General features: G+C 34.4%; 1 protein-coding gene across 1 annotated transcript in view; it reads left to right on the top strand.

The window, feature by feature from the left end:
* The window catches only part of LAMA1_4 (Laminin subunit alpha-1), an 86,764-nt gene that overhangs the window by 53,286 nt on the left and 6,203 nt on the right, over positions 1 to 27,275 (top strand). The window contains exons 23-32 of the mRNA XM_051217297.1: positions 768 to 1,025; positions 2,539 to 2,697; positions 5,600 to 5,770; positions 7,137 to 7,346; positions 8,236 to 8,429; positions 10,682 to 10,796; positions 12,288 to 12,586; positions 13,413 to 13,696; positions 16,322 to 17,007; positions 21,892 to 22,528. Coding sequence (XP_051064680.1) covers positions 768 to 1,025; positions 2,539 to 2,697; positions 5,600 to 5,770; positions 7,137 to 7,346; positions 8,236 to 8,429; positions 10,682 to 10,796; positions 12,288 to 12,586; positions 13,413 to 13,696; positions 16,322 to 17,007; positions 21,892 to 22,528 — 3,013 coding nt within the window. The remainder of the gene's footprint in view (positions 1 to 767; positions 1,026 to 2,538; positions 2,698 to 5,599; positions 5,771 to 7,136; positions 7,347 to 8,235; positions 8,430 to 10,681; positions 10,797 to 12,287; positions 12,587 to 13,412; positions 13,697 to 16,321; positions 17,008 to 21,891; positions 22,529 to 27,275) is intronic.

The following is a 27,275-nucleotide window of genomic DNA, read 5'->3' as shown; positions in this document are numbered from 1 at the left end:
CTTCAGAATTGGAACTAAATCTTGATGACGAGTGCTAAGTAGCAGAAAATCTAGATTCAGGGTTTCCTTTGGACTTCCTCTAACTCTCGCCTTACTGATTGGTGTGAAGGTCAACTGGATAAAGTTCGGGTAGAATCGGCCTTTGTAGATACTGAATTTTGGTCTGAGGACTCTAGTATAATGTAGGGTTCTTAACTGAAGTTTGTTAACTCCTAGAAACTCGACATTAGATATCATAAATAATATTGGTTGAAACTGTTATCAACTGGATGGAAATAATCATGATTTACTCACTTGCATAACTTGTAAGCCTATTTGTCTCTGTTTACCCTTACTCCCTTTCTCAGTTTAATCGTATTTCAAGAATTTCTGTTATGTTTCACATCTACGGTCACAAGGATTAAAAATCGTTGATTCAACGAACAATTCAGTGAATTTCCATTAAATGTGTGTTGTTGTACACACAAAGTATATATATCCTCTCAAATCATCAACGTTACTATCCTTCTACTAATTTCACACATAGGTAGACAGTAGGGGCTATTACACTTTTCGCCGTTCAATTCTCACCTTAGCTTAAAGTTTCTGGTATGGATAAGCTTAAAGAGATCGTGGGTTCCAGTGAAAGTGCACATGTTGTACAACCGTATTGAGTGGTGACTAAACTATTCAAGTATGTATCTCGACGTTTTTCACACACTTATGTCCTATATTGTTCGATTATTAACCCTTTATAACTTTTCTTATCTTTTTTTTGTAAACTGCAGAATTGTAATTGTTCGATAGATGGTTCCGTTATAGGCCTTGAAGATCAATGTGATTTAACCACGGGACAATGTACATGTAAACCAGAATTTTCAGGTCGTGCATGTAATGAATGCAGTAAGGGTTATTATGGTTATCCTTATTGTAGAAAATGCAACTGTGATATGCGTGGTACTGCATGGGGAAATCTATCCATATCAGATACGGTTGTACCATGCAATCCAATTGATGGACAATGTAACTGTAAAGAAAATGTCGAAGTATGTAGAAAAAACATTTCGCATTTGAACCTTATACTACTCATTAGTAGTTTCATTTTTTAATAATAAAAACGTACTTCGAGAATAATATGTGCCTGTATTATTATAATTGATGTTTAGGATCTGTCAACTTCTAGGATTAGTTGTAAATGTATTCTGGTACGAAATCTTTCGAAGTAGGTGGGTTAGTGTCAAGTTAATTAACATCTTCAGCACAACATTAAAAGAAAAGGGAATTACAAAATTCTAACATCGAGTATTTCTTAACTTAAATTATTATGTTTAGTACTGCCTAGAATTCCTAGAAATTAACACCCGATTGATTAGGATGAACTTTGATGTGTTTTTAATATCGATTACTGAGGGTCCGTTATCTGAGTCACTTATATTATCCTGTACTGACTTTCCGAAGTTTTGTAAACGAACAAAGTAAATCAGTCAGAAAACAGCTGTTCCAATGTAAAATAGCCAAAACTAAAGACCATACCTTATTCAACTAGTAAATCAGTAGACCTAATTGGGTAGAAGACATCAGCAACCAAGTTTCTATTCTAATAAAGCTGTATTGAAGAAAAAGAACTTGTATGTTGGATTCGTAATAAACTGGATTATCTCGTTGTTGATATTTTTATTAAATTTTCACTTGTCTTATTTGGCATAAACACATCCTGTGTGGGTTACATCAACATAGTCATTATAATGTAAGTTTATGCAGAGTAAATGAAATGTGGCTAACAGTAAAATTCAGGGTTCACGTTTCATACTATTTGGGAGGATGTACTCAAATCTCAAAGTTAATATTCACTCCAAGATTCAAATCTAGTACCTTTCTCTACCACTTCTAGTTATATTACATCTATTCCGAATAACCTGTAAACTCATAAGAATTTTATTATTGACAAGTGAAACTTTAAGGTAGACTTTTGATTTTCTAAAGCACAAACAATTGTCACCAGTTATCACATTCTTGTTTGACTTCATATCTCACTATTCCATCAGTCAAGTTTCACTTTTGAGTTAAACTCATTTTGATTATACTAAGTTTTAGTCTAAGCATGAATATTAACACATTTGATAAGAATATGTCCGGTTGACGAGTCTTATACAGGCCGAAACATACATACTGTATTTCCCTATTAACCACTTACCAAATATACTGATACGATATAAATTTTGGGAAGAATGAATAAAATTGAGCATTGAGAAGCACGTAGTAACATTTATATTAAAAAAAAATTAAAGGGAGATTGTGAATGGTGAAATGTAACCTACTACAATCGAATTTTAGCCATTTCATTTATAAACTAAAACTATAAGTTATGACTATCTTGTACGAATCTACATCTCCTCTAACACAATTCAATTCAACAGTGAATAGTTTTAGTAAGCTGATCAAATATAATTCTCTGATCAAATTGAATCTTTCTTCATTTCACTATTATACCAACTATAGTTTATGATGCCATCAAAATATTGATTTCCATTTATTATTATTTTTAATATTTTTTTCTAGGGTGATCAATGTGATCAATGTAAACCTGGAACTTTTGGTTTGAATATTGATTATCCACTTGGTTGTTATACATGTTTCTGTTTTCCAACTGGTACATCATCTCGTTGTAGTCTATTGACAGGTTATCGTTCAGTTCCAGGGAAAGTGAAAGGAGTTGAAGTAAGTAATGAAACATTTGAATGTATATGTATTATGTAATTCGTTAATGTAGAAAATATCAAGTTGTTTATTTAACTGATCCGTAGGAAATTGATTGTATATGACAACACACCTCATAGTTGGAAGTAATTAATGAATTAAATTTATAGCTTAACACAATAGTATAATTTTTTTTTATAATGACAAGTACGAAGAGACAATATAGGCTAACTAAATTGTAATTAGAATAAAATTGAGACAAGATGTTATAACTTGTGCCCTTTGTCCCTATCAATGTATAACGTAATGATGCTGCCATTTAGAGAACAGTGATTTATCGACAGAAACACTGACGCGTGAACCCGTACGTGCAGACTAGAGTCTCTATCGGTTCTGCTTCCTGCCTAACCCTGTCTGTTGAGTCCACAACACCAATCTCAGCCTCTGCGATATGAATCATGTATTTCAAACATACTGGGTTAATATACCAACCAAACAGACCACATCACACCATATAATGGGGAACAACATTTGTACAAGATTTAGCCAAATGTGGCTTTGAATGTGAGAGATAGTAATTGATAGACTAGGTATAACTCAAGAATGGTAAATCGTATAATAACAGCTCATAGATCAAAATGAAACTCATAATAAGAGGAACATGAATATATATAGTTTAGTTACTTAACAATTATAGGATAAAAATATATGCATAGTGTTAGTCCATAAATAGATTCCCACAGTTACCATTCATTGTTCTCATCGGGATATAACACAAGGTAAAATTGATTGCCAAGATTGATGAAAATTAACTATTAACTCTTTTCCAAACACAAAGTTAGATTCAAGTTATCTAATTACTATGGTTTCTGCAAAGTTTAATAATGTAGTATTACATTAAATTCACATGGTATTGTTTACTTGCATCTTCCCATTGTTATTTAGGACTGCAATTGATCATTCTCTTATCGGCATATGTGCATACTGTGCATATTGCCTCAATTCACAAGCATTTCAAGCAAAGATGGATATTGGCTTGTAGTGAAATCCACAATGCACGTCTCAGTATTCAGTAGTTAAGTGGGTCGCGCGGTAGCGTTTAGAGCGAGCAGTACTGGGTTCGAGCCCCAGAGCGAAAATAAACTCAAATGCAGGTGCATTCAGCTGACAAGTCCCAAAAAGGACGAAATATGCGTCTCGGATTTCACTGCTATCCACTATCCGTCTTTGCTTATAATTGTAATATTATATTGCTTGTTAATTATTTCGAATACATCCATTGTACCCACTTTACGTTCTGTTTCAAGTTGGTGTTGTACTTTCGAACAAGTAAACAATGTTTTATCCTGGAAATTATAAATTTTTTGGAATATATCCAATAAAACGTGTGAAAACTGATCTTTTTGTCATTGCAAACTAAAAGCTTTGGTTTGGAAGAACACATAAATTGACTTTTGTTTACTTTATTGAACAAAGTATGGTATACAATGAAAGGAAATGTATTCCTTAAGACTTTGATTGATTCTAAAGGATTTTCAATAGCTACACCATCGGCTTGACATTATAATATATCATTAAACTGGTATTGGATGTTTTCTGCGCATAGACATAGTAATTATCTGGGTTGTATCTGTGATATAGATATGTATTATGATTGTTCGCTAATAATGTCAATCAATAGTGTTTCCTGAAGAGAGGTTAGACGCAGGGTATTAGGTAATGATGGTAAATCAGTTGATGAGGTTGTGAATCTTCATCGACTGAGATGGTTGGGCCACGTGTTACGTATGCCTGAACACCGATTACCACGTCGTGCAATGCTAATCGGTGTTAGAGATGGTTGGAAGAGAATTAGGAGCGGCCAAACTAAAACGTGGCATCAGTGCTTGAAGACACTAACCTCTAGTCTGAGCCATGTTAGTAGATGCAGACTACTTAGTTGGGGTCCGCGTGACTTTCGTAACCAATGGTTGAAGACAGTGGGTGATATGGCTCGGAATCGATCACAATGGCGTCGGTGTATGTACTCTCTGTCTTCCCTTAAACTAAGAGATTAAAATCACTTCAAAACTTTCTTTCTACTAACTAATTCTTTCTTCCTGTACTGTATCCTTATATGCAATCTTTCTCCCATATATTACCACCTTTGACCTAACCACTCCTATGAATCCGGTGTTCATCTTGCTGTGCTAATGAGGTATGGCAACCTGGACCGATGCATATATTTGCCTGGTCCTACGTTGTAGCTGACTGACTGACTGAATTTTTCATTATTTTACCAAGGATTTTATCTTGTGTTCTATCGTTTATGGAGATTGATTCACATTGATACTGGATTTAGTCACTGACGTTTTCTTTTATTTGTAAAACTTTTCAAAACCTGAATTCACTGAACATTTGTTCCATCTTAATATAAAACTTCTCAACAATACACATTGATGATCCCATCATGGATTGCACCGAAAACTTTTATGTATGACCGTCACCTCTAAACTATTGAGTCGAAATCCGATAGTTCAAATTTTCAACTTCAGTCAATTTATAATATAGTATGATACTGTTTAACAGCAACTGCCTTACTTATTATATGATTAGATTATACTACTCAGAACGTTTCCATAGATTGTTAGTAATTTATCATGAAATCAGTCTATTATTAAGCATATAATTGTTATTTGTCTAAGAGGTTTGTACAAATTCATCGATTGGTTCCAGTTTCTATCTTGTCACTTGTTAGATTGATGATAGTGATATCAGTAGACTATTCAAATTGCTAATCATTGTCTGTTACTCAACAGAATAAAGATACAAACTTACAAAACAATTACACTTTGCTATTTTATACCTTTTACCATATTTCATCTTATTTGTATACAAAATACACTTTTTCCATTAAGTCTACTTTTTCTATTTCAATATAAAGATAATTTCTACTGATGATCCACGTTATCCAGGTGGACCGTTAATTGATTTAAAACTTGGTTTAAAAGATATTGATATAAATGAATTAACTATTGGTTTAAGTCAATTCAGTTGGCGTTTCTCTGTGCATCGTCCAACTCATTTAGAAATACCAGAATTAAAGGGTTCATTAGTAAGTTTTGAATAATATTTTATCATTATTGATCAGAAATTGTGTGTGTGTGTGTGCGGAGGGGGGTGGAAGGAAAGACTAAGGACCCATTCAAACGTCTAAGTCGAAATTTTTCTGAATGTAAATTCCGAACATATACTCATGTATTTCAATGTTTACAACTTATCGCAAATCTGCAAACTGAAAAAAATAATCAAAAATTACCATCACAATAGTTCGTGCATTGTTCTCTAAGACTGTGCCTTCTAGAAACAGGGGACGATTACGATAGAATTCATAAATCAAATTGTTGCAATGTTAAAAATAATAAATGAATTTGACCACATGTATGACAAGATGGGATAATACGATTGGCCCCACTAGACCACAATACTACAGACGATATACACGCATATTCAATTCCAATCAATGAACAAAAATCAGACTATTTAAGCCATATTAACCGCTTATTATCATAATGTGAAATCTAGAGTACAGTACAGTGAATTTAGTAATGAAAAGGAGTTTACTAATATCCTATAGCGCTTCATACATTTACTTACTAGCTACATGTTGTTATCTGATGAAAAAAAGATATCTCAAAGGTATGATTGTATCTTAAATGGTTACAGATGAATCTGAGTGCCAAGTAACTACTATTTCAAAACTTGAATGCTTTAAAAATTAATTTGTTTATGAACAAGTCAAACGGACGTTAAACTAGAATCTTATTGTCACATTGCATATTTTGTGTCGACAACTCTTCACTGTAATCAAGCATATAGTATTGAATAAAGTGAGTATTATTACTGTTATTAGTATGGTGATTTAAAGGGAGAATGAGAATACTTTCTATTTCTTCAGTATGCTATCACAATACAATAATAAAATTGGGAACCAGAACAGAAATCATCAACAACAAAGGAAATCACATATATGCATTCTGTTGGTTAAGATCATGAGTCAATTGAAGCTAGACCACTATGGAAAACATGGAAGCACTGGACGGTTGTTTGGCCCTAGTGTGGGATTTCCCACCAGTGCGCATCCACGATCCCGTCTCGTGAGACTCAAACCTAGAACCTATAAGTCTCACGCGTGAGCGCTTAACTATTAGACCCCTGAGCCGGCCAATATCCGACGGTGTTAATGTCTAACTTCAATCGACTCATGATATCAACTATTAAAACTACTATAATATCTACAAAACCCCTTCTGATGTAATAATATATAATAGTCAGTAAGCTGAATGTCTGTCAGTTCATGTTCAATGTTTAATCGGATGTTAATTTCCATAGCCACATATCATATGATAAACTCTTTAATTCATTTTTTATAGTAAATACTTTGAAAATATTTGTGCGTTTTTCTTTTATATCACATTTAGATGCGTAATTATGGAAGTGTACTTATAGGTGTATTGACAGAATGTCTACCTACTGGTGATTGTAAACTTGGCATTGAAGATGCACAAACTACTAACATATTGTCAAATAGAGAGGATTTACCCGGAGGGTTAATTATACGTAGAAATGATATTGTAGATGCTCGAATGACAGCATTAAATGGTTATATCGAAATGGAATATCAACCATCTGTAAGTTAATTATGGATTAGTTGATAATGATTTATTGTTGTTGTGTTTGCTTGTTTCTGCAAAAAAAGATACATTCAAATAAACCATGTAGTTTATATTGTGAATTAACTCTAGTCTAATAACCATTGAAAAGTAATAAGTGATGAACAGCTATTTCCTCTCGGTATGGGGTTACATGGAAATCCTAAACCACAATCCCATTGATGATCGGATTCATGAACAGAAATTCTCACGCTGACCTCTTAATCTTTAGACCATTTAGTCGTTGTTCAATAGTTTACGTGTTCAATTTCAATCACTATGTTGTATTGTGTAACTATCACCTCATACCCAACATAGTCGGACTTCACTAATCATTTAGGTATTAATATTGCTTATGATAGTTGTATTATACTTTCAACTAAGTTGTTTAATTTCTAACATCAACCAATCCACGAAATTGCGCGACCAACTTCCATTGTACTTAAGTAGATAACTGTCTCTACCCGACAAGGATTAGCTCCACTGGTCACGGCTTCTTACTAGAACTCCGAGAATTCCCTCACGAAGCTAGTCACTAGTGAGCACATGGATGCGCACTGCTGAGGAGTCCCACAATAGGACGAAACGGCCGTCCAGTGCTTCCAGGTTTTCAATTGTGATGGTCTAACATCAATTGGTTCAGGATCTCAATCAAAAACTTAATAATCTCCACAACCCCTATACTAGCAAGTTGTTTAATTGACAAACTTTCATTACAGTTCCTGAGACATCATCATCATCATTATTGAATTCAAGTCGAAATATTCTTATATTAATGAAGGAAGACTCATTCAATATTATTGATTAATATCAAATAATGAATTTGATCAGTTTAACAATTCAATAATGTTTTATTATTTATTATTAGGAAAATTCACCTACATCTATTGCGGATGGTTATCGTCAAATTTGGCTTCGTGAACAAGATTGGGTAATAACACGTGTATCTGGTATTGATACACGTGTTCGACCAACACGTAATGAATTAATGTTAGCTTTACTTAATGTTACATCATTCAGTGTACGTTTATTTATGCCTGAAGCAAGACCCAAACTTGTGAGGTAAGCTTTTTGTAGCTAGGTGGAACTTAACATTGAAATTCCAAAATAGGTTTCCTTTGATAATTAACAAAAGCATTTCTCAGTGTATAAATTCTTCTACGAACGAGTAGACAACATTTACAGTGCATATAGGAAAGTGATGATATCTCAGACTGTGAAACTGAACTACTTGAGTTAAAATCCTATAGGGAGTATAAGCTTACTGACGAGTGATAACTATCACGACACTTAAGCCAGTCAGATTTTACTCCTGACTATCTTCAACCGACTAATAATAAACAGCAGTATGATGGTCAGAAGAAATCACCTAATTTTTGGTCATCGATTTACCGATTGATTAATGATAAAAGTTTATATTACTTTGTTCGTGATAGTAAAGACTAAATCGAAGTTAGTCTTTTTTGATAATATGAGTTACTTTTAATAGAAACCTTGATAACTGTCTGTTGGACAGTCAGCTGTAATCACACCACACTAGTTAATGAGATGGAATTCAAATGATAAATAGGAAACAAGATGAAATAATCATCGTCGAACTGGTATGACAAGATGAAAAGGTATACACGAAGAAGTACTGTAATTCAACATTTAAAGGACGAAAAAAGTTGGATGGATCTGAGTCACTGTCATCTGTCCTGGGTCATATCATGCAACGTCTTCAACCACCGATCTAAGTTAGCGACCAGACCTCAATTACGTAGTCTACATCTACCAACATGCCTGTGCTTACTCTTCATTGCTTTAAATGCTAGTGTGTAGATCATGAGCTTATTGAACCTGCACGAATAGCCATACATAAAATGGAACCTGAAAGATATATGTGTCGGTTCCAGTCGTCACATTACATTACTACAGCAAAATGATATCAATATAAATCTCGTTGTAGTAGAAGTATTTACAGTATCAGTAGTAGTAGTCGTAGAAAAGAATAAATAGTTACCAGTTGTCCATCTGTTATGATAAATATTATCTATAACGTAAACATTCAAATACATTAAACTGACAAAATCCAAGTTAAACGAAATGTTCATTTTAAAATCTACCACTTAGCTATTGAGTCCAGATGGCCATTAACTTGCGCAATGGGCTGAATTAAGAACATTTGGAGCGATCAAAGCAAAACATTTTATCAGTTCATGAAGTCACTGACTATTAGTCTGAGCCATGATAATAGATGAAAACTATCTGATTAGGAGCAGCACGATTGTCCTAACTAAAGATTGCATATGTTGGATGATCTGGCTTAGAAGTGATAACCGTGGTATGGTATAATAACTTGAACAAACACATACACGTGGTGCATTCCATGTTGCCAACTTGCGCCATTTATGGCGTAGGTAAGATATCCGTCTGCCAACCAAAGGACAGGTTTATTGCGCAGTAGTTCGCTCTGTCCTACTTTATGGCAGTGAAACATGGCCGGTAAGAGTAGGGGATATTCATAGGTTACTAGTATCCGATCACAGGTGTCTTCGAAGCACTGCTCATATAACCTGGGACCACCGGGTAAGTAATGCAGTTGTCAGGAAACGGGTACTAGGTAAGGATGATAAATCAATTGGTGAAGTAGTGCAACTTCATCAGTTGAGATAGCTGGGACATGTGTTACGTATGCCCAACCACCGACTGCCTCGACGTGCGATATTTTATGGTGTAGGAGTAGGTTGGAAGAAAGCTAGGGGCGGCCAAGCCAAAACATGGCACAAGTCCATGAAGTCACTGACAAGTGAACTGAGTCATGTTGGTAGGTGTAGACTACCTGGTTGGGATCCACGAGATGATAGCAACCGATGGTTAGAGACCTTAAATGACATGGCTCAAAATCGTTTGCAATGGCCCAGGTGCAGGTCCACACTTTGTGTTCTCTCAAATTCTAATCTTCTGAATTCTTCATGTCCCTTTCTTTTTTCTCTTTCCAAATTTATTTCATTGGATTATACTCCTTGAATAACATCTTCAAACCCTAATCATCCCGATTACTGCTTATACTTTTACTACTTCTACCGCTATGGGATTTGAATCGTCAACTGCATCTCTGTGCTAATGTGGTATGGAAACTCGAACTGATGTACGTACGTACGTACAAAGTTCCACGTTGTTACTAACTGACTGACTGACTGACTTCCATATTGTTTATAATCAAATAACTTACTGAAAATATATTCTGTAAAGAAAAAAAATAACAAAATTTAATGTATTGTCTTATAATTTACGATTTGTTTTTTAATTTAACATATTTTTGTTTCTTTTAGTGTAAAATATAAAATTTATCAACCACGTACAGAAATAACAACACTATCTGGAATCGAAATTAAAACAATCGAAAAATGTGAATGTCCACCGACTGCATCCGGTGATCATTGTGAGGTATGTATATCTTAGTTATTAGCGTTATTATTTATACCCTTTAAAATATCACTAACAGATTCAACCAAGTCTAGTTTCTTTATTGAGATCATGAACCGATTGATGTTAGACCACCACCTTTGGAAACCTGGAAGCACTGGACGGCCGTTTCGTCCTATTGTGGGACTCCTCAGCAGTGCGCATCCACGATCCCGCTCGCGGGATTCCAACCCAGGGCCTTCGGTCTCGCGTGCGAACGCTTAACCAACTGGACCACTGGGCCGGCATCCAATGGTGATAGTGTCTAACATCAACCAATCCACGAAATTGCGCGACCAACTTCCATTGTACTGAGGTAGATACCTGTCTCTACCCGACATGGATTAGCTCCACTGATCACGGCTTCTCACTAGAACTCCGAGAATTCCCTCACGAAGCAAGCCATTAGTGAGCAGATGTTTTAGGATTGTTATCTTTTCTCTTATTTGATTTGAAAAGCAATGTAATTATGAGTCGATTTTTGTTTTAATATCCAATTGTTATTTATTCTTTTGAGCTGAAAAGTTTACATGTTTAAAGGTAAAAATAATTTAGGATTGAGGGCGGTGATTTCCAGAGAATTTCTTTGTTATGTCACACAGTTCTCTGGAAATCACCGTAGAACTGTATGACATAACAAAGAAACTCTCAAGATTGAGGGCAATATAACTTAAATGGTTTTAATACGTTTATTTTAACATATAGATTTTGGTTTCTATGAGCAAATATTTGTAATCGAAACATAAAACAATCGTATTCAAGCATATTCTTCAAACTGATGAATATTAAATTGGATAGTAGGTGAAATTCTCGAAACACTTCACTATATGCTAGAACTTATCCAGTAATGGAATCCACGACACGTATTTCGTCCTATTTGTAACCTATAGTTGATGTTCACTCCCGAGCCTAAGTTTGAGTCAGGTTTCGTGCTAAACCTACACCTACAATCTTGAGGGAACTGTTACGCAATATGGAACTAGGATTCTTATCACCCAGCCCCACAGTATAAAACGTTGTGCCTTAACTGACATGCTGTAGGACTGATTTATTACTGAGTAGTGATTAGTGTGATGTTCATTTATTTTTCCAGTGTTAATTGAATTCCATGTAACTTGGAGTCAGCGTTCCCTGTCGACTACCTCCATGTATCTAACATTAAAACATGGTATTTAAAGCCAATTTGAATATTGGCCACGTTATAACTTGATCAATATCATTCGATCAGCATAAAATAATTGTATAAAAATGATATTAGTTACTGCTTAATAACCAATCATTTGCACTACGTAGTTTAAATGAATTTCCACAATTCCGGGAATTGAATATAGCTTACTTGTATCCAATTCCTCTTGTCGACAAATCAATTAGCTTTCAAATAATATAGTTTTCATGAGATGAATTTTTCATCATTATATAATAATATTGTATTTTATGATGTCTTTCTTCATTACCTTGTTTTCATTCTGATAGATTGCTTCGTCTGGATTTTATTTCCCACCAATTAAACCGAAACCTGGACGTGAAATTCTACCACCAACTGCCATAATTGATCCTACTCTTCCAACAGGACACATCATTTGGGAAGGTGGAGCACAGAAATGCCGTTGTCATGGTATGTCCTCAAATTGTGATCCAGTCACTGGAATATGCTTGGATTGTACCGGTAACACAGAAGGCCCAGACTGTGGGAAATGTGCTACAGGTTATATGGGCGATCCAAAAATTGGACAACCATGTGTTAAATGTCAATGTCCTACCGAACAAACCGAGTAAGTATTTTGTTGATAAAAACATACATTATAGTATCTGATTAAGCTTTTCTGACATATATTATTAGGTTCATCTTTCTACCTATTGGAATGTTTGTCACTGTTATGTTTGTGAAATGATTAACTGACTTAGGCTCGGTGTTAAGAATCCCGAATTCGACAACGCGTAGTAAGAATACGAAAACGATAGATTAGTATTTGAATGAAAATCCTTTTCTACAAAACCGTTTACTTAAGTGGTTCAATCGTATTCATGGTTGTTTGAGAATGCTGAAAAATAGCTACACTTGATGGTTGATAAAGTTTCTGAATTATGATACAGTGTCAATAGTTTAGATTTAACAGCTAAAGTTTTAAAAAGCATCACTATGAATTATTTGTAAAGAGGAACTTGTTGGTCGAATTTCAGTAATCTTACATTAAACTATTATTCATTTTTTTGTCTTCCTGTTCTTTTAATAGTTGAATTCATGAATCGATCTAAGTTAGACTACCAATGAAAACCTGAAAATGCCGAAAGGTCGTTTCGTCCTAGTACGGAACTCCTCAGCAATAAGCATTGACGATCTCGTGCTGTTGAGGAATTTCAATCTAATTGTTAATAGAATCTCTGGATAACAACTAAACGAAGTACAAAATCTGTACACTGATAAACTTGTATTTTTATTTTCATTTTAAGTAAATCAGTCATAATGTGGAATTCATTAGTCAATATATGATGAAGCCTTTAAGGTTTTTCTTTTTATAGTAATGTTTCTTTTGTATCTTTCGTATCAAAGTAATTTTTATCTCCTTTATTTTCCCATCTTTTTTTCACTTTCTATAGTTATGCAATCACATGTACACCATCAACTGATCCTTCACTTTTACCACATAAATGTATTTGTAAAGTAGGCTATGCTGGTTTACGATGTGAACAATGCGCTCCTGGCTATTATGGTGATCCAACAAGCATGATTGCTTGTCAAGCATGTGATTGCGATAGTGGAGGATCAAGATCGGAGACATGTAATCAAGACACTGGACAATGTGATTGTTGGCCTGGTATTAAAGGGCGTAGATGTGACCAATGCGAAGAAGATCATGTTGTTGATCATGGAACATGTCGTGGTATGTAGAACAGACGATAAGCTTTTAATAGTACTATTTAACCCTAACTGATGTTGTACTAAATGTCTTGCGATATGATAATGTCCTCTCACTTTGACCTATGTGCTTTAATCTCTCTAAAAGAGAACATAATTTTAGGCCGATATGTTAACGGGCTGGTTTAATACCAGACGTATGACACGCCTGTCCTCATATACCAACTAAAAGTCAAACCGCAAGTGAGAAATTATAAACGACCTGTAATTTTGGAGGAAATCAACTAAATACCTAATCAAGGCCTTAGCTTAAGTGTTTTTGCTTGAGTCAGAAGGATTTATTTGTATAATAAAACGGTTCGGTAATTAAATTTGTATCGAGTGCATCTAGTCCATTCACTGGAACTCTCTTCTTTGCAAGGTGGTAGAAATAGGTGACATCCTCACAGAAGGCGTTGTCATTATCATTAGAATCTTTACTGAGTTTCGGACTGGTATACCAGACAAAATAATAACATGGAAAAACACTGGAAACCTTCCAATAAGATCAGATGGCTCTCAAGCCAGAAATCCAAAGGCTATTGAAATCAGCTTCATAGATGCATCCAATAACACCAACTGGTAGACTGGAATTTCCTTCTTAAATATACGGGTGCCGTCAATTCCTGTGATGACTGTACACCGACAAGCTGTGTTCATCTGATCCCATGTACAGAAGACATAGGAATACAACTGACCATCTACGTTACGTTGCATCTATGCTTTACCTCCCAACTGGACGATGTGCGCTGCCAAGTTTTCAAAACCAATTATTAAGTCAACGTAGTTCTGATAATCTTCGTCTTCTTATTACATTATCAAAATAAGTCAATATTGTCAAAACTATTGAGCAAACCTGAACGTTTTAACTGTCTAAGTTTACGATGACTCGTACTACAGAAATATTGTACCATGATTCCCGTCTCGTACATTTCGTAAACCAAGTTGATTAAAACAAAGTCTGCAGCTCCCGACAGCGTTAATTCAGTTATTTGATACGTTTTATTGAGTGATTTATGGAAATTGGTCCAATTTGAAGATACTCTTCGTCATAGATTGATACTAGTTGAAGGAGTGCTGGACTGAGAAGACGTGACCAGTAGAATTCAAATTTGTTGAGTGCACAGCAGTTACCTACCATTGGCGTTGTAGATTGTCTGTGAGATATGGCAGGTTGATTAAAGTTAGAAACGTGAATCACTCGGTGAAGACTTAGTGGTCTAAAGGTCAAAAGCTCGCTTTTGAGACATTGAGGTCCTGATTTCTGGTGGAGTAGTTGATGTACACTACTGGGGATTCCCATACGAAACAGTCTTTCAGTGCTTTCTGGTTTTTCGTGTTTATCGGACTAAGGGCACTCCGTGATATAAATTATAAAATGTAAAACTGGACATGTGATTTGTTAAGATTGAAAACTTCTTTAATGCCCCCTTCCCGATGGAAATAAGACCTAGGAAATTGGGACTTCATGATGAGCTGATTAGTTATTTAACATTAAAAATCTATCTTTCGAAACTAGTCATTAGTAAGTATATGATCATTAGGTAACTTTTTGAGCCAATATAAGATTAAAAGATAGCTTTTAGGTGGCCCGATATCTGACTTCACTTTGATCGTCTTATGATGGCTACTGAAATTTACATGTTGCCAACTCTGGTATATTTTCATCGACTTAAGTCGCGTTAGGGTATAACAGAATTAAATAAGTTAAATATGAAAATGGAGTTTGAATACGTATATTTCATACAATCGTTGATTCGAACAGACAATCAGGTAAACGAAGCGAAACGGATCGGAGAAGGCATAGGAACCAACTCGATTTAGTCAACCATGAATCGATATTTATAATCAAACCAAAATAAGTTACAAACACATGATGAATAGAGTAAGTAATTAGCACACACACACACACACACACGATCACATAAAATAATAGTCGGGGTTAATAAGCGACTAAGTGACAAGGTTGAAATGTAGCTTGAGAAGAACGAATAGATTGGTCTGTACCAAAGCCTAAAATAGCCTATTGGGGCTTGATATACTATCATCCACTACAAGTATTATGGTTATGAATAAACCGTAAAAGGCTTAAAAATATTAAACTGAGACAAAAACGACCGTAAATCATCTACCTTGACTTTTAATAGCTTCCCAACTTTTGTCAATTCATTAGAAAAATTATTATCAGTATAGGGTTGTGGAGATTACTAAGTTTTTGATTGAGATCATGATGTCAGACCACTATCGGAAACCTGGAAGCACTGGAAAACTGTTTTGTCCTATTGTGGGACTAAGTGATTTAGAGGTTAAGCGTTCATACGCGAGACTGAAGGCCCTCGGCTGGAATCCGGAGTGAAAGATCGTGGATCCGCACTGCTGAGGAGTTCCACGATAAGACGAAACGGCCATCCAGTGCTTCCAGGTTTTCAATAGTGATCTAAGATTAATCAATTCATGATCTCATTGAAGAAGATTTATTTTCATATATTTTATTTATATCAATAAACGTCTATCAAATTCATTTCTTGCAGTTACTATGGTAACTCATATTTTCACTTAGAATTCAATTTCTATGTAACTTCATCTTCTCGTTTTTTTTTTGTAATCCTAGATTGTCGTGGTCCATGTACCGGTGAATTACTTATTAAATCTGATTATGTCAAATTACAAATTGATGGATTAAATATTACCACTTTAGCTTATCAAGGTTTAGCTAAATTAAAACAACAAATAGATATGAATAAGAAACGTTTTATACCATCACGTATTCAATTAGAAAATGAAATTCTATCACGTACAAAACAATTATTTCGACAATTGATTGAAATCAATCAAAGTTATATAAGAATATTTAATAATTATCAAGTATTTGATCAATCGAATTGTGATATTTTAGAACAAATCAATACATTGTATAATCAATCTAATTTAATAGAAAATCAATTAAATAATTGGATTAATCGATTAATGAAACAAGAATATGGACAATCAATGAATTTGCATGAATTAAAAAATTGGCAAGAACATTCCAAACAAATTTATACTAATTTAAGTAATATACAATTAAATGAAACTATAATATGGTTAAATGAAATAGAAATAGAAATTCAAAGAATTATTCAACGAATTAATGAATTAATACAATCAATAATTAATCAAAATCATATACAAATTGATTTAAATCAATTAAATCGATATCAGGAATTACAAAAATTTTTAATTGATTATCAAACCAATCAAATATATCGTATTAGTAATGGTACCAAATTAGCAATAAATGAATTAGATATAGCATTAGTAAGTGATTAATAATAATAATAATAATAATAATAATAATAATAATAATAATAATAATAATATAATATTCATATTATGAATTGGGAAGATGTTAACTGAATGTATCTGTATCTAAGTGTCGATGTTCACTCTGGGACTTGAACCCAGTACTGTTCACTTCAAATGCCATCGCGTTATCCATTTAGGTAATGAGTTGTGATGGCCATTTGTTTGTGTAATGGGATGAAGTTCAAAATCCCTTGGTATAGTTTATTTGAATCTTCCCATTGACGTTTATGACTGGAATTGATCAGTTTTTTATTGGCATATGTGTATGGTGTGCGGATTACACAAGCTGACGAGTCTGAAATTGGACGAAACATGTGGCAAAGTGGATTCCACTACTAGCCACAAAAATTTTTAATAGATTATCAAACGAATCAAATATATCGTATTAGTAATGGTACTAAATTAGCAATAAATGAATTAGATATAGCATTAGTAAGTGATTAATAATAATGAATCAATGTATATTTCATTCTATTTACTTACTTAATTACTTACGCCTGTTACTCCTAATGGAGTATAGGCCACCGACCAGTATTCTCCAACCCACTCTGTCCTGGGCATTCCTTTCTAGTTCTATCCAATTTTTTTTCATTTTTCTCATGTCTGTCTCCATTTCTCGACGTAATGTGTTCTTTAGTCTTCCTCTTTTCCTTTGGCCTTGAGGATTCCATGTGATGGCTTGTCTTGTGATGCAGTTGGGTGCTTTCGTAATTGTATGTTCTATCCACCTTCAACACTTCTTTCTGATTTCGTCCTTCATTGGTGTCTGGTTTGTTCTCTCCCACAAAAGGTTGCGGCTGATAGTGTCTGGCCAACGGATCCGAAATATTTTATTTAGAAAACTGTTAATAAACACTTGTATCTTGTGGATGATGACTTTCGTAGTTCTCCAGCTTTCCGTCCCATACAAAAGAACTGTCTTGACATTTGTATTGAAAATTCTGACCTTGGCGTTGGTTGTCTGTTAATTGGATGTACCTGTATTTAAGAGTCGCTGTTCACTCTGGGACTTGAACCCGGTACTGTTCACTTCAAATGCCATCGCGTTATCCATTTAGGTAATGAGTTGTGATAGCCATTTGTTTGTGTAATGGGATGAAGTTCAAAATCCCTTGGTATAGTTTATTTGAATCTTCCCATTGACGCTTATGACTGGAATTAATCAGTCTTTTATTGGCATATGTGTATGGTGTGCGGATTACACAAGCTGACGAGTCTGAAATTGGACGAAACATGTGGCAAAGTGGATTCCACTACTAGCCACAAAAATTTTTAATAGATTATCAAACGAATCAAATATATCGTATTAGTAATGGTACTAAATTAGCAATAAATGAATTAGATATAGCATTAGTAAGTGATTAATAATAATGAATCAATGTATATTTCATTCTATTTACTTACTTAATTACTTACGCCTGTTACTCCTAATGGAGTATAGGCCACCGACCAGCATTCTCCAACCCACTCTGTCCTGGGCATTCCTTTCTAGTTCTATCCAATTTTTTTTTCATTTTTCTCATGTCTGTCTCCATTTCTTGACGTAATGTGTTCTTTAGTCTTCCTCTTTTCCTTTGGCCTTGAGGATTCCATGTGATGTCTTGTCTTGTGATGCAGTTGGGTGCTTTCGTAATTGTATGTTCTATCCACCTTCAACACTTCTTTCTGATTTCGTCCTTCATTGGTGTCTGGTTTGTTCTCTCCCACAAAAGGTTGCGGCTAATAGTGTCTGGTCAACGGATCCGAAATATTTTATTTAGACAACTGTTAATAAACACTTGTATCTTGTGGATGATGACTTTCGTAGTTCTCCAGCTTTCCGTCCCATACAAAAGAACTGTCTTGACATTTGTATTGAAAATTCTGACCTTGGCGTTGGTTGTCTGTTAATTGAATGTACCTGTATTTAAGAGTCGCTGTTCACTCTGGGACTTGAACCCAGTACTGTTCACTTCAAATGCCATCGCGTTATCCATTTAGGTAATGAGTTGTGATAGCCATTTGTTTGTGTAATGGGATGAAGTTCAAAATTCCTTGGTATAGTTTATTTGAATCTTCCCATTGACGTTTATGACTGGAATTGATCAGCTTTTCATTGGCATATGTGTATGGTGTGCGGATTACACAAGCTGACGAGTCTGAAATTGGACGAAACATGTGGCAAAGTGGATTCCACTGTTAGCCACAAAATGTTTTAATAGATTATGAAACCAATCAAATATATCGTATTAGTAATGGTACTAAATTAGCCATAAATGAATTAGATATAGCATTAGTAAGTTATTAATAATAATAATATAATATTCATATTATGAATTGGGAAGATGTTAACTAAATGTATCTGTATGTAAAAGTCGATGTTCACTTCAGGACTAGAACTCAGTACTGTTCACTTGAAATACCATCGCATTATCCATTTAGGTAATTAGTTGTGATAGTCACTTGCTTGTGTAATGGGATGAAGTTCAAAATTCCTTGGTATAGTTTATTTGAATCTTTCCATTGACGTTTATGACTGGAATTGATCAGTTTTTTATTGGCATATGTGTATGGTGTGCGGATTACACAAGCTGACGAGTCTCAAATTAGACGAAACATGTGGCAAAGTGGATTCCACTGTTAGCCACAAAATGTTTTAATAGATTATGAAACCAATGAAATATATCGTATTAGTAATGGTACTAAATTAGCCATAAATGAATTAGATATAGCATTAGTAAGTTAATAATAATAATAATATAATATTCATATTATGAATTGGGAAGATGTTAACTAAATGTATCTGTATGTAAAAGTCGATGTTCACTTCAGGACTAGAACTCAGTACTGTTCACTTGAAATACCATCGCATTATCCATTTAGGTAATTAGTTGTGGTAGTCACTTGCTTGTGTAATGGGATGAAGTTCAAAATTCCTTGGTATAGTTTATTTGAATCTTCCCATTGACGCTTATGACTGGAATCGATCAGTCTCCAATTGACATATGCGAATATTGTGCATATTACATTAGGAAGTGGCTATCTGAACTCAGTAGGTAAGTGGATAATGCAATGGAGTTTCAAGTGAACAGTAATCGGTTCGAGTCCGGTAGTGGATATCATCTCTGAGATGCAGGTACATCCAGCTGACGAGTTCTAGATAGGAAGAAACGGGCGTCTTGAATTCTACTACTAGCCACCATACGTCTTTCCTTAGAAACACAAGTAGTTAATTAGACATTGAAATTTAATCAGAGTATAGAGTTTATCGTTGATAATTAGAGACAGATGCAAAGAATGCTGATTATAAAACTAATATGTTGATGGAGATTGAGTTATTTATGATAGACAACTACTGACATATTGTATTCAGTTAGTTATCTTAAGGCTTTGCTGTCTTAGTTCTATAGTCATAATTACTTACGCCTGTAACTCCCAATGGAGGACCACAGGCCACCAACCAACATTCTCCAACGAACTCTGGCTTGAGCCTTCCCCTCTAGTTTTATCCAATTTTTGTTCATTCTTCTCATGTCTGTCTCCATTCCTCGGAGTAATATGTCCTTTGGTCCTCTACTTCTCCTTTGGCTTTGAGGATTCCATGTGAGGGCTTGCCTTGTGATGCAGTTGGATGCTTTCCTCAACGTGCGTCCTGTCTACTTCCAACATTTCTTTCTGATTTCTTCCTCAACTGGAATCTGGTTTGTTCTCTCCCACAGTACGTTGTTGCTAATAGTGTCCGGCCAATGAATCTGAAGTATTTTGCGTAGACAACTGTTAATAAACAGTTGTATCTTCTGGATGATGGCTTTCGTAGTTCTCCAAGTTTCCGTCCCATACAGTAGAAATACCTTGACATTTGTATTGAAAATTCTGACCTTGGTGTTAGTTGTCATTTGTTTAGAGTTCCAGATATAATTCAGTCGTATATATGCTTTTCTTGCTTTGCCAATCCGCCTCTTCACATCTGCATCAGATCGACCGTGTTCATCAATGATGCCGCTCATATTCAAAATCTTCTCCGTCAAGTGTGATTCTATTGGTGCATGTTGTGTTGTATCGGAGAATCTTGCTTTTCCCTTTGTGTATGTTGAGACCTACTGTTGCTGATGCTGCTGCTACACTGGTAGTCTTCTGCTGCATTTGCTGTTGCGTGTGCGATAGAATAATAACGTTCATAACACGTACTTATTCACACCTGTGTCCCGTTCACCAACACTCTCCATCCAACCCTGTCCTAGGTAATCATTTCCAGTTATTATTCATCCTTTTCATGTCTACTTTCAATTCTCGGTGCAGTGGGTTCTTTGGCCTTCATTTTTTTCGTTTTTCCTGCGGATTCCAAGTTAGCACTTGCATCTTGATGCACTTTGATGAGTTCCGCAATGTATATTCTACCCATCTTCAACATCTTTTCCCAATTTCCTCCTTAGCTGGAAGTTGGTTTGTTCTCTCCCACAGTAGACTGTTGCTGATGGTATCCTAACAACAAATATTGAGTATCTTATGTAGATAATTTTGTATAAATACTTGTACTGCTTTGATGATGATTGTGATAGTTCTCCAAATTTCAGCTCCGTACAGTAGAACTGTCTCAACCTTCATATTGAAGATTCTAACTATGATGTTGGTTGACAGTTAATCTGAGTTCCATATGTTCATAACTCATACATATATATATACATATAGTTGATCTAAACTTATCGTTAACTTACCATACACGTTCTGTCCAACTTTCCTAAATCTATCACAAGTAAATATCATACTATAGGATCAAACATTAAAGTATATTACTAAACTTTACTACGGTCATATCTTATTACCTAATTTGATTATTATCATTATTATATTATTTAGAAAAAGGCGAATACATTAGTCGATACTGTTAAAACGACAACAAGTTTAACAACATTACAATCCTTTAATAAACAATCACATAATTTAAATGAACAATTATCCCAATTAGAACAATTACATCCTAATCAAGAACAATTGAATCGAATTGATACATTAAATAATCTTCTTTATCAATTAAATCAAATACAATTACCGGATTCCAAACAAATTTCTATCCCATCCGAATTATATACAAATATCATTGAACCAATAGAACAAGAATCACAACTTATTCATGATAAATTAATCCCAACAGAACAATTAAATCGTACTTATTTAGCTTATAATGCCTATCAATTAATGATAGATAATATAAAATTAGCTGAGAATGCAACAAATGAAGCAGAGAATGCATTTTTGAATAGTACTACAACAATAGATGGTCAACAAATTACATGGCAAAATCGTTTACAATTCATTATTAATAAACGTGATTCTATTACAAATAGATTAAATAATCAATCAATAATTTATAATTCACATAATGAAACATTAAATTTAATTGATAAACAATTAGAAACTACTGATAATGATTTAAGTACTTTAAATCAAATTGCTTTAAATAATTTAAAATTAACTAAAAATATAGTTAATAAAGGTAAGTATTTATTAGATAACTATTCAATTTTCTTATTAGATATTTAGAAATTAGATATTAAAAAATGTGTTCCGTCGAGATCACCAGCTCTTAAATGGGGAAAGTAAGTTCTCCCTATCGAAATGCCTTCGTATGACCATGGGCATACAATCACTGCCAGGAAAGTCATACTGACTGCCTTGTTGTGGTAGGGGTGTAGCTTATGAAATTGAGAGGACAAAAAGTGAATATCCAACGCTTTAACGGGATTGGTGGAAATAGAGAGTACACATAGGGAAGTTGAAAAACGCTGATTCCAAATCAGTGGTGTGTATGGGCTTTTAGTGGCCCGTGGATCTGACTCCAGGATCGTATAAATGTTTGCTGTCGCCTACTCTCGTATATAATCGTTGACTTAATCGCGTTAGCCAATAACGGAATTAAATAAGTCGAATAACGAGAATTGACTTGAGAATACATATATTTTGTACATGGAGCGAATGAAACAGAGCAGAGCAAAATGACACGCAGGGAAGGTGGCTGGGAAGCCAACTCCATTTTAGTCAAGCGTTACTCAATATTTATATTCAGACAAAATAAAGCCACAGACATGTGATTAATGGAATAAGAAGGGCACACATATATACGCCCATATAAAAACAGTCAAGACTAATAAGCGAATAATTGTCAAGGTCAACATATGACTCAAGTAGAATGAATAGATTGGTTTGCCCAAAAACTAGAATAAGGTATATGGGCTTAAAATAATGACTGATACTACAGGCTCTAGCATCCTGAAGGAACAAATCGTCACTGGCTACCATGGGACTGTATCTCCTGACGTTGCTCTATTGCCTTGAGTATTAGATCTTTGGATCAAAGGCTCGGGATGTGTCCACCTCAGTTTGGGCACCCGGGCAGTATCCCAACCCTCACACAAATTGAATGATTTGTGTGGTGTATATCTATTTGGCGCCCCCTTATACCAATGTTTAAATAAATAAATAAAATAAGTTTTAATGAAAGTACAATCTGGTACAAGTATTATTTTGGCACATATTCTTATGCATTAACAGCATAACGATATACAAAGTTATCAGGATGAATAGTAAAGAAAGAATTAATTTTCCCCCATTGTGATTAATTGTGAACTATATCTCTCGACATCTAAAACTATTGGTTGCAATATTTAGGTAGATATTAATCAGATAGTTATCATCTACTCATAAAGCTTAAATCAATAGTCATTGGTTTTGTGGATTAGTGTAATATCTTAGTTTGACTGAGCTTAACTTCTTCCAACTTACACCCACATCAGTAGATATCATTAGTCTAGGTAGGAGTAAGTAATACATGTTCTGACCAATTTAATAGACTAACGTTCACAATTTCATCAATCTATTTCTAGAATTTGCCTACTATCTTGTGCCTAACCTCAAAATTGGTCATTAGGTTATTAGACAACACACGAGTAAGACCTGTGGTCAATAGCTTGCAGCGTACACATATCTTCTACTCTTGTAATTCATGCTTCAAATTCTCCAACACCACCTGAGATCATTTTACATTTTACGACAAATATTTTATTTTGCAGGTTCAATTAATCCTGGATCGGCACTACTTAGGTATTTCAAAGAAGGAATTAAGATAATTTTTTTTCTCTTGTACAAGATATTGCTATAATAGGACGATAAAACCGGTGAGCGGAAGTATGCTGTAGTGAACGAAGACTTGACAGCATAAACCAATTTATGATTGATTGCGTAATTACAGAGTGGGTTCGGAATATATGCAAACCATACAATAAATGCATTATTTGCACAGCTTTTTCCATTTCTGTTGTTATTACAATTGTTTTATGTTTTCTTTCCTGTTTTCTTTAACTCAATTTTATTCATCTTTTGCTGTCAGGTATACCACTTCCGACTGGTGTACATACTACTTATATCTGTCAACATAAGTAGCACACACCACAGTACTAGACCAGATACACAATCGATACGCTATGCACAAACTAAGTCACGTCATACCAGGTACACGATTCACGACCAAGAATATAGGACCATAGTATACGGTAGACAATACTGTATTCCACATAATTACAAGCAGTCACTCTCAATGATTTCGGAGTAGAAATCAACAAGAGGTTAATCATATTTACTTTCCATATCGAACATCATTAGGGTATCACTGAAAAATAGGGAGACACTGGGTAATTATTTTGTCCTAACTTAAAACTTTTCATTAGTCCAAATTCTGTACTGGCGGAGTTTTATTGGTACCAGTTGTAGTGAACAAGAACACCAGTGGGAACAATCGAATGTATTTAACACAAAATTACAGGACTTGTTAATAAAATCTAACAATCAAATAGTAAATGCTCAATTTGCAAAATGGCCACCCATTTTCTCAAAATGACCTAGACTTCATTGTTCTTGTATTTTCATACAAATTGCATCCTATTCCATTCTATACTGTTCGATCCCCTTGTTTCTCTACTGCCAAATCTTCTGTTCACGACTAACATGATATACTACTTATGTCAATATAAGTAGCACACACCACACCAATGTATGTTATAAATACATGATGAATATCACCTACTTAATACTTATAGTTGAGTCGAAAAGATAAAAGTTTTAAAAATATATTGAAAGTTATGTATATTATTCGAATTAGATTATCTTATATTTGAAATGATTATTAGAATTTCACAGATTGAAATCATGAGTCAGTTGAAGCTAGACCACCATTGAAAACCTGGAAGCACTGAACGGCCGTTTCGTCCTGGTATGGGACTCCTCAGCGGTGCGCATCCACGATCCCGCACCACGCCTGGGTTCGAGCCCCGCGTGGTGCGGGATCGTGGATGCGCACCGCTGAGGAGTCCCATACCAGGACGAAACGGCCGTTCAGTGCTTCCAGGTTTTCAATGGTGGTCTAGCTTCAACTGACTCATGATTTCAATCTGTGAAATTTCTAAGATCTCCACAAAACCCATTCTGATTATTGGAATATTGTATTTGAGGCTAGCCAAATTAAGTAAAGAAGCTAGAAATACGGTTCTTCTGAAACTAGAACCCTAGTTTTCTTGAAAATAAACAATCTATATTGGGTCATTATATTATTTGATGGATTTTTGTTTTACATGTCACTATGGATAAAAATCGATTTTAAAAATCATCTATCATCTATGCTAGTAACTAGGAACTTAGAATCTAGTCGCAGTAGATAAGAAATCAAATGATTTTTATTTTCAAACTTTTTTAGTGTTTTTAGGTATCATTACCAAGGTTTGATTTGATAATTTCGAATAAATTGAGCATTGGGTTGATTGTTATAAATACACAAATTATATATATATATATATATGTAATATCCTAATGAGTAGAAAAATTAGATTTTCCGACGTTTCGTGACTTAGTGTAAGTCACTTCTTCAGAGTAAATAAATAACCAAATTAAAATTAATCCAAGTTTACATAGTACAACGCAACAATGCAAGAGTAGTATTTGATCAATCAAAAACAGGTCTGGACAAGTTAATGTCATGTCATTTCGGTCGAGGAGATTCATAGGTGATATGTATGTAAATTTGTGTGTGTATTTATGTGTGCATTGTTTAAGAATGAAAAAACTTGTGTGACCTTTATGGTAATAAAGCATAAAGTTTAAATTTGTAATAAGATAGTGTGAAATTGTAAATACGATCAGACTGAATGGTTCGGATAGATGGTTCAAGTAGGATGTATGGTGAGAAGTAGGATTAAGCATTATATGGAACGCTTCAGCTATTCTCTTTTCTTTATAATTGGAAAAGCCTTTTTGCAATATTTTGATATTTTTAAAATCAATTTGGTTATCAATTAATTTGGTTATTTATTTACTCTGAAGAAGTGACTTACACTAAGTCAAGAAACATCAGAAAATCTTATTTTTATACTCATTGAGATATTACAAATATATTATTTTTATTTGAAACAATTGACAGTTGAAATTTATAGCAACATTACGGAAACCTAGATAATTATATTAGAGGTTTTAAAATTGTACAATACTACTTGCACTGCTAACTACTATTCAGTAGTATTGCGTAGGCTTAAAAAACAGATACAGAAAGATTGATGTGTGGAAATAGTTCTGTAGGTACAAAACAAAGAAAAACTATGTAGTAATGCCAATATTTCTGTTTGTGAGCTTCTTAGGAAATAATTTAGATTAATTCACTGAGCACTGAACCAAGAACATTCACTCTCACATCTAGAACTATATATTTAGATCAGCGAATTTCGATCGAGCTACAATCCTTGCATGAGATCTTGATTAGATAGAGTTAACTTCTTGACAGTTTGTCGACTTCAAGCACTCACTGAGTAATGGGCTCTGTCATGCTTATGTATTTTTTCAATATCCACTTTATTACATATATGGAATTGACATATCTCCTTGCTGGTGGAAAGTCAACGAGCATGAAATATAGAGTTTCCTATCAACTATCTCTAACCACAAAACATTTTAACATACCTCATAAGATTTTGAGTCACTAAGGTTAATGGCCACACTGCAACTGGACTGATAGAATTTAATCAGCACTAAAACATTAAATAAACATGATGTTGTGCACCACTCAGTGATCAATCAATGTACACATCAGAGTCTAACAGCAGGTCAAAGAATACTAAAGTAGGTCAATAGTAACATCTCATATAGGGTGACACGGGCTGATGTCCCCGAGAACCATTCGTTTAATCAGAATTTTTAGCATACAT

Source organism: Schistosoma haematobium, chromosome 5 (assembly GCF_000699445.3).
Source record: "Schistosoma haematobium chromosome 5, whole genome shotgun sequence".
Classification (NCBI taxonomy): Eukaryota; Metazoa; Platyhelminthes; class Trematoda; order Strigeidida; family Schistosomatidae; genus Schistosoma; species Schistosoma haematobium.
Note: the sequence above shows the minus strand (reverse complement) of the source record. Positions and strands in the feature narration are given on the sequence as shown.